Source organism: Anguilla rostrata, chromosome 4 (genome assembly GCF_018555375.3).
Source record: "Anguilla rostrata isolate EN2019 chromosome 4, ASM1855537v3, whole genome shotgun sequence".
Classification (NCBI taxonomy): Eukaryota; Metazoa; Chordata; class Actinopteri; order Anguilliformes; family Anguillidae; genus Anguilla; species Anguilla rostrata.
In genome coordinates, this window is record NC_057936.1 from 48,180,523 (window position 1) to 48,188,943 (window position 8,421).

The 8,421-nt window shown below is 35.6% G+C and overlaps 1 protein-coding gene across 3 annotated transcripts; it reads left to right on the forward strand.

The window, feature by feature from the left end:
• The first annotated feature begins 1,355 nt into the window (after positions 1 to 1,355).
• On the forward strand, positions 1,356 to 8,142 carry LOC135253514 (glucagon family neuropeptides-like). Of its 3 annotated transcripts, XM_064332876.1 has the most exons (7): positions 1,356 to 1,646; positions 2,068 to 2,172; positions 3,383 to 3,517; positions 4,000 to 4,104; positions 4,768 to 4,902; positions 5,410 to 5,530; positions 7,624 to 8,142. In XM_064332876.1, exons 2-7 carry the CDS (start codon positions 2,069 to 2,071, stop codon positions 7,630 to 7,632), a joined length of 609 nt encoding a protein of 202 aa, XP_064188946.1. In that variant the 5' UTR covers positions 1,356 to 1,646; position 2,068; the 3' UTR covers positions 7,633 to 8,142. The 3 variants fall into 3 exon arrangements, with proteins under 3 accessions (XP_064188946.1, XP_064188947.1, XP_064188948.1); XM_064332877.1 differs by lacking the exon at positions 4,000 to 4,104; XM_064332878.1 differs by lacking the exons at positions 4,000 to 4,104; positions 5,410 to 5,530; positions 7,624 to 8,142 and having other exon boundaries at positions 1,357 to 1,646; positions 4,768 to 5,088.
• The last annotated feature ends 279 nt before the right edge of the window (positions 8,143 to 8,421 follow it).

Below are 8,421 nucleotides of genomic sequence, written 5' to 3' on the forward strand. Positions count from 1 at the left end.
CCACTTGATGGCACTCTTCACTCGGCACTTTCAGAAGTTTATGTAAGGGTGGATTTTCTACGTCATTTTAGAATCAGCCCCTGGAAGAAAAAAAAAAAAAAAGTTCCCCGCACGCAGGACTTTTAACGTTCGTCACTTTACGTCGGAGTAAACGAAAGGATAGGCTGCACCTGCATGATTCATACGTGAAAGAACGAACGTATTTCCTAAACATCAAAGTTATTTGATTAATTACTTATTCTGACATAATTCGTCATTTTCACACTTTAAAGCCCACATTATAATTAGCAAGTAATTAATTCACATAGCCTACCGATAAACACTATTGAATAAAGCAAAATTCAAAAAAGCTAAATGAAATAAAGAAATATATACATCGGAAACAACATCCACCATATTATATTTTACTTATTAAAATATAATGAAAGCATCAATTCCTATTTATAGAGGTGTCTTTCTTATTTAAAGAGTAACTAATCTTGAGTTTGGAGTTTTACTTTTAGAGAAGCAGATTTCTTTCTTGCGACCTCTGATACGTAGCCTATGACTGTTTAGGATTAAATTTAGTCTGTACCATCATTCGCGGTTTAAAACAGAAATATGCTTTGGATCAGTGTCTAATTTTAATAAGTACTCATAGTGCACTTTATTAAATGGAAATGTACATATGTATGCTACAATTGCATTATGTTGTAAATGTACTGGTTTGCAGTGGTCCAATGAAATGTAGGGGTAATGTTTGTTATCACGTAGGAAAATATTGCATAGTTTATTTATGTTGTCAAATTTGGGAATTTTTAGTTACAGTTACAATCGTTGTCATTTGCGCAATTGTCAAACTGTGTGGCTTGATTATGGGTACGTTAATGAAAGCTGCCTTGGGTACCATGGCTTTAATGCCTTGATTGCGCATAAAACTCAGGTTTAAGATTTCAGAACCATTGGAATGGACAGCTCCTAAAACTGAACCAGTACATCATAAATAAATCAAAGTAGCCCAATCATCCTCAGTAGCGATGCCATAGCATATGCCTACACTCAAACATCTATATATATATATATATATATATATATATATATATATATATATATATGATTAAGCAATTAAGCTGTCTTGTTCCAATGGTATTGAACCCATCTACAAAAAAATGACCTCAGCTAATACACATATGACACATTGACAAATTTTAGCATTCATCCTTTGTCCGAAAATTAAGTTTTTAACTAAACGTCCATGCGAGGGCTATGACTCTGCCTAGTTCATTGACGAGGAAGGAGAAGTACTATTATATTCCGGGAGGAAGGGTTGATGACGTCTGTAGCATCCTTAATGCGACTTATGAAAAAGGCAAGCCACAGGATTCATGAATAAAAATCCGAGGGAATCGGAGCGCAGAGCAAAAAGTTTCGGCTAAAGATAATATGTAGACAAATGTTTACACTCCTTTTCACGGAGCTTTGTTTGCACAGAAACTTGATAATTGCGTATTGTATATAAGAGTGTAGAGGGTGGACACATTGACGGGCACATAAGGAAACGGCGGAGGCGCTTCAGAGAAGTAGTGCCGTGAGAAAGATTTTATCTCATTCTCACAGTCGCAGCCTCACCCGGATCGCATCCAGCTCTCCTCTCTACTCTGCAATAGGTATGTGACCATCTTTGATGTCTCAAATCGTCAGACCCTACTGCAGGCATAAAACAAATCGGAAACGTGTGAAGACGAAACGGAGCGCAATGAGGATAAAAACAAACGAGCGGGAATCTTTTAAAAATATTTTATGAATTTGATCGCGATATTATCATTCTTCAAGTGGACTCCACCACACTTGCATGCATATCAGAAAGTTTTATTTTGGGTTTTCGTAAGGGGAAATCAATTTTACGTGTTTTCTTTGTTTTCCAGGATAAAAATTTGTTCAGTAAACAATAGGTCAATGTCTTTCGGACGTGCATTTTCATAGTTTCATCATAGTTTCCACAGTGTAAGTTGTACATTATGTTTCACAGGAAGGCGGTTATAGACTCTAATGTTTCACCTATCTAACTTTCTTATATTTCTTTCACAGAATGGCAATGTCTAGAAAAGCGACTTTAGCATTACTCATCTACGGAATCATAATGCACTACAGCGCCTACTGTTCACCCATCGGGCTTAGCTACCCTAATGTTAGGTACGTAAAGGCGGATTAATTTCTTTTTGCCCTTTTACTGAACGCAGATGGCGTTTATCCATGTTTGTATTGTCAAATGAATAATATGATTAGAGTCTGTTTGTCAAAAGGTTGGAATTTGATTTTGATCGAACGAATATTGAAGAAAATAATTTTGTCTCGCTAGCAAACGATTTTTTTTTTAATTCTGAGGAACTGTAAATTTCAGTTACATGTAGAAATGTCCATGCACACCAGCCGTAACTTATTGTCTTTTGAATCCTCAAGTCAAAATGGGACCTTTCTGACATTTCAAGATCTATATCATTAATATAATTGACTCAACAATGCAAACTAAATTAACTACTCAGTGTAATCGAAAATAATCGGTAGTTAGAACCACATATTAGTGAATTGTATCTAATTGCTAAAAGGAAACCCATTAGTGGGAATTTATCAACAACTCTCACACCCATTGAATGGGGTGCGCTGTAAGTGGGGGGACCGTCCCTTGAGTGGTCACGGAATGGCGTAATTTGCCAAGACGTTTGGCAAAATGAACGAATGATTGCTAACGTGCAAAATTATAGGATCGATCAAGGACTATCACATTTGCTGTTCTATATATTAGGTATTCTTATGGATGTCTATTCAGTTATTCTAATATTTGTTTTCTACCTGGGCAATTGGTCATATTCAGAATTACCTTTGAGGTCAGCTTTCATTGGAAAATGCGAATGTAGCCTACTTTAATGATGTAAGCTATGTTAATCGTTTACATTTCCTTATGTATTTTTTTTTTTCTTCAGTTTTATAAGGCATAGCTTTCCGTGCCTTCGTATGTACGACCTGACTATAAAATTCGACAAACTGCGGTGTTGTTCTCAGGGAATAAATCAGTTGTCTTTTTGAAGTCCTCACCAACCTGTAATTTCATAGAGCAGATGATATGTAAATTAAGGTTAAATAGTTTTAAAATATCACCATTATTATTATTTATGTATTACTATTTATGTAATTGTAATTTTGGTGGAATGCCTTTGATGTTAATTGTTACAAGAAAGCAAAATGTAACAATAATTGAAATTGCAGTCTATTGACTGTAATCTATTGGATAGATAATATCAAAGTGAAAATGTTAAGGGGGCCAGCCTTAGACAAGCAGTGTATTTATTATTTTGATTTAACTGGACAGTATATGTGGTTAACATCTTTTTTTCTTTAATTCCAGACTTGAAAATGAGGTTTACGACGAGGACGGAAACTCGTTACCCGACTTGGCTTTTGACAGTGATCAAATTGCAATACGAAGCCCTCCATCAGTCATTGACGACGTGTACACGTTATACTACCCACCGGAGAAGAGGTGATTGTTACCCTCATTATTAATGGAAATCATATTTGGACATTTCATTATTGGGATTTTTTTTTTGTTTAGCGTGTCTCTGTTCATCTATGTTTTATATGTTTTTGTGTTGTTTACTAAATGTTCTGTCCATTCTGACCAGATATTTTTCTGGAAGTGGCATTCGAAAAACCTGTAGAGCCTTCTTCCAAACACGTCTTTTCGGAAACACTGAGTTTCACGAGTTTTTAGGCGAGAAGTCACTGGCTATTCCAAAGAACATTAACTTAGTGGATAGAAGGAAAAAAACATATATAAGTGAGAACGAGAGAGTTGGATATAGTATTTCTCTCTGGAACGAAAAAAGTCAGAGACTATATGATATTCGTAAAGAAAACATAAATATGGCCTATATTTCGGACCATAATGGCAGATTGATTTTGGTATGGTGCCTCTCCGCTGGGAGACTGACGATATATGTGTTTGGCGTTTTATTATCCCAGAACGGAAAGGCACGCTGACGGAATATTTAATAAGGCCTACAGGAAGGTGCTGGGTCAGTTGTCAGCAAGGAAATATCTACAATCTGTGATGGCAAAGCGTGTAGGGTAAGGACATTCCTTTTTAGCGTTTCTCTTCGTTGCTGTGCATAGTCTTGTTTTATTAATTTTATTATTTGTGAGTGCGTGACAACGTTTTGCTGTGTGTTCCCGTTCAGTACTTCATTTTTCTTCCCCACTGTTCACGAGCCATATACTTTCTCGTTTTCTTTGTGTGAGTGTGTATACGTGTGTCGCGTGATTTTAAAATACCACATTATAAATTTAAGCAGAGGAATTATTTAAATAATATTTTAATCTGAGATTTGTTAAAATTCAAGTATGATTAAGATATTTGTGCTACCCAAACATTCCATGATTGATAGTATCCCTTTAAGGAACGCTGCACAAAATCCACGTGGTTGAATAAATTTAATTTCCAGTATGAATAATTTATATTCGTATGGTCTCTAGGGTTAAAGTCCTATGCGATTATTCAGTGCTTTGCGAAAAACATGTATCCATATTAAACTATAAAGTATAATGCAAGGTACATTTATTTTATTAACTTTGTAAAAAAAAAAAAAAAAGAAAGAAAGTAAGAAATAAAAAGACGAATAAAAAATAATATACATATATATATTAAAGTATTGACGGTGATACGCTTGTTAATCCCTGGGTAAGGGGCATGTCTAGTGTTACTAGAAAATATCCTGGTTTTCCGTTTTACAGTGGAGGCAGCAATATGGAAGACGATACAGAGCCTTTATCCAAAAGGCATTCGGATGGGATCTTCACAGACAGCTACAGCCGCTACCGAAAACAAATGGCTGTCAAGAAATATCTGGCAGCGGTCCTGGGGAAAAGGTATAGACAGAGATTTAGAAACAAGGGACGCCGGCTATCCTATTTGTAGCGTTAAACTGCCCTCTCTGTACAGCCCTGAGATCAAGTATTCTGAGATAACAGAACAATCAGTGGATCGCTCCTGTGTTCTTTAAACATGTATTTATGTATGAAGTAAAGCCATTAAAATGAATATTTTGATAATAATATTGTTTTTCTTTTGTACAAAAGCACTTGAGAACGCACAGATCTACTTTGTGGACCAATCTTTTAGTTATATCTATAGCTATATATATATATTTATTTAGGCCTACAATTAAAAAAAGAAAAAAAAAATATTGTGCACATGAACGTTATGCGCCTGAGATCATGTCTTTTAAATATATAAATATACATATATAAATATACAGAAAAATAAATAGATTTTAAAAGACAATCAATGCATTGAATGTTACATTTATTTTTATTTTTTATTTTTATTTTTTTTTGTAACTGAAATTAAGAGCTTAGTGTTTTTATTTACAACAGCCCTGAAGACTTAAATTTTCACCATATTCTACAAGACATAAACTTTGATGCCCTCCCGGATGGGGATGAGTTTGAGGCTATTTTGGGAGACTGGCTGAAACAGTTTTCTCCCGAATTTCCGGTGAGTTCCAAGGCTCCTTTTTCCAAGGCCTGTCTGGAGGGATCTCGTGGTCCCTCCCCCTCTCCTCACCTCAGCTTCACCCTATTATCCTCCACTCAAAATATACAATCTAAATCTCCTTCTTTCCTGGTCTGTGCTTCTGTTTTCCTGAAAATATATAAAACATTATCTATATTTCCCTACATATGTGTGTATACTATATATACATATATATGTAATATATATGTATATGTATATAAAATTCCTTCTAAATCTCCTCACGATTCTTTCAAACTGTGGGCTATTGTGTCAATATCAAATACATATTTTAAAGTTACATTAAAGAAAATTTAATGGGGAAAGCAAATGGGATAGCTGGAATGAATTATTATAGTTTATTTTTTGGCAAGCTTTCCCATAATACATTCTCCAAAGAGAGAAAAGTTGCATAACCAAAGGAACCAAGTGAAATACAAAGACCATTCCTGTGTTTCTTTTAATCTAAGCTCTTAGAAGAATATGCTTTTAGTCCTTAAATTTGAGCAAAGTATCATGTGTTACTCTCTAGTGCTATTCGTGTGTTGAAGAAGCTCAAGAAAAACCTTGAGGGCATTTAAGGTTTTTCATGTCTATCTCACCACATAAAAAGTATTGCAGTCACATGCTCTGTCTCCTAAAATGGTGGGAGGCACAGCTAAAAGACTCAATTGCTGATTTTTCAAAAGAGAAGGAAGAAAAATGTACTTTTTATGTGGGGTTTTATTGTTTGTTTTGTTGTAATATCCTAAAAATCACCCCAAACATTTTTAGGACTTCCGTGTTTATCTTCCTGCTCTTGCTATTGTGCCTCACTTTCTTGTCATGTGAAACAGATGTAAAGTTAGAGTGGATCATTAAAGTAGTTGTAATAGCCTCAAAATCAGTGCAATCTAAAGCACTCACAATTTCCTGCTCACTGATTTTGATTATATATTGCTGTATTCACTGTGGTAATTGTTGTTTTCTTTGGTTTTTTGTTGTTTTCCAACTTTACTTTTCAATTTAATGTTGAATGTGAATTTAACTTCCTGTCTTCATATCTATGTGCAAATGGGTCTGATTACTGTTTTACACAGGCTTCAGTGACAATATAGAGTTTCATTGGCTGGCTCACTGAGTCATTCCAGACACACAAGTTGTAAATGATGACATGTTTATAAACAAACGAAACACCTGGAACTTAAGTGATTTTAATGTAGATATTTTAGTAACCTGTTTTATTCATTTTCTTTTCTTTTCTTTCTTTTTTTTTGAGCCCACGCGGCCATCTTCGAAATAGTGACATATATCATCAATACAGAATATAAAGGCGAAACCCTCAACATTTATACATTTCTCCTTACCGAGCAAGATGGATATATTGAGATGTATTTTCTTGTATAGTTTTCTATTATTTGTCTACTAAAGGTTCATCAAGTAGTCTTTATTTTAGATGATGAAAGAGAGAAAGAAAGGGAGAGAGAAAGAGAGCGTGTGTGTGTGAAAGAGAGAGATGGGGGTGAGGTCAAAATAAAGAAAGAATAAGAAAAAAAAACAGGCTAGAAAGAGACTGTGACAGATCGATTTTATGGATGGACAACCTGGCTACAACAGCGACAGGGCAGAGCAAGGCATGGGTGATCACACCTCATTACAGCAATAGCATTCCATTGAAAGACTGCTCCGCACTGGTGTTCTCTAACAAGTTCAGGATCACTGAGCCTGAATTAATCAACCAGAATTATTCTAATTGATGCAATGTTTGGACATTTTGCAGAACTACTCTAACAACCCCAACAACAACAAGTTTACCCCAATCCAGTGGTCCCTCACTTACCAAAAAAATGCAAAAGAACCTAAAATCCATTGAAGTGTCTCCTTTGCTCTCAGAAGTAGAGCACCTTTTTACCATTAACCACTTAATGAATGTAAAGTTTTATTTTTTTATGAAAACCAAAACAGCATTATGCAAAGCAGGCCTTGCGAACACTGCCAGTTGAGTATTGTGATATCAGCAGTTGGACAGAGTGATTCGATCTGTGCCCTGAGTCCTGTGTATGAAATCAATCTTTCTTCAATTTTGCATTCTCCCCCAGGCTTTGTGACGCAGGACGCAGCTTGCGGCTTTGGTGCCTTGCTTCGACTTTAAAATCGCCACCAATCACAGATGGCTATATAGTGGCCCTACAATGCTGCAAACCATCAGCTTACATTCCAATTTTTGGTTCTTGTTTTTGTGATGCGCAGAACTTCGATTTGATCAGCGGTGTCAGGATTAGGTTTAGAGAGCGCTATTACTATTACTATTTCTTTTTGCATTTGTTTTTGAGTACTAGATTACAGATTTGTGATAGCTAGTTGCCAGCATCATGGTATCCTCTCCATGACGCCCAATGTGTATCATTCTCAAAGCGCCAAAAGCCTTACTAAACGTGAAGATTAAACTTAAAGATATATGATATATACATATATATATATTTATTGTGTGAAAAAAAATGAATATTAGCAAGTAATATCGTTATAATTACACACGGAACTCCTCAGGGGTAACGTTTATGAATGTTTAAAAAAGGTGTTGTAAGATTTGTATGAATAAATTTTTGTAAACAATACAATTTCGTCTAATCTTTGAAACACATATCACCATAGATATCTGAAGAAAGGAAAGGGTAGCTAGGGATATTTTTTAGCTGAATGTGAAGCATAACATACACAACAGATTCAGTAGAAGCTTTGCCCCAAATGCACACATCAAGACGTGCGTGTTAGCTGGCCGCTGTTCTTCAGAAAGGGAGCATGTGCTGTTTCTTCCCAACACAAGCAGCCATGAAAAATACAGATCAATGCCAGTGGCAGGGTGTGAAAGCGCTTGACCCATAGAAGCTCCATCCTTG

Excerpts from the sequence above, each read along its gene's own strand:
- LOC135253514 (XM_064332876.1), top strand. The coding sequence starts at position 2,069 with ATGGCAATGTCTAGAAAAGCGACTTTAGCATTACTCATCTACGGAATC. Across the intron at positions 2,173-3,382 it reads CTTAGCTACCCTAATGTTAG|ACTTGAAAATGAGGTTTACG; the intron begins GTACGTAAAGGC and ends CTTTAATTCCAG. Across the intron at positions 3,518-3,999 it reads TACTACCCACCGGAGAAGAG|AACGGAAAGGCACGCTGACG; the intron begins GTGATTGTTACC and ends TTATTATCCCAG.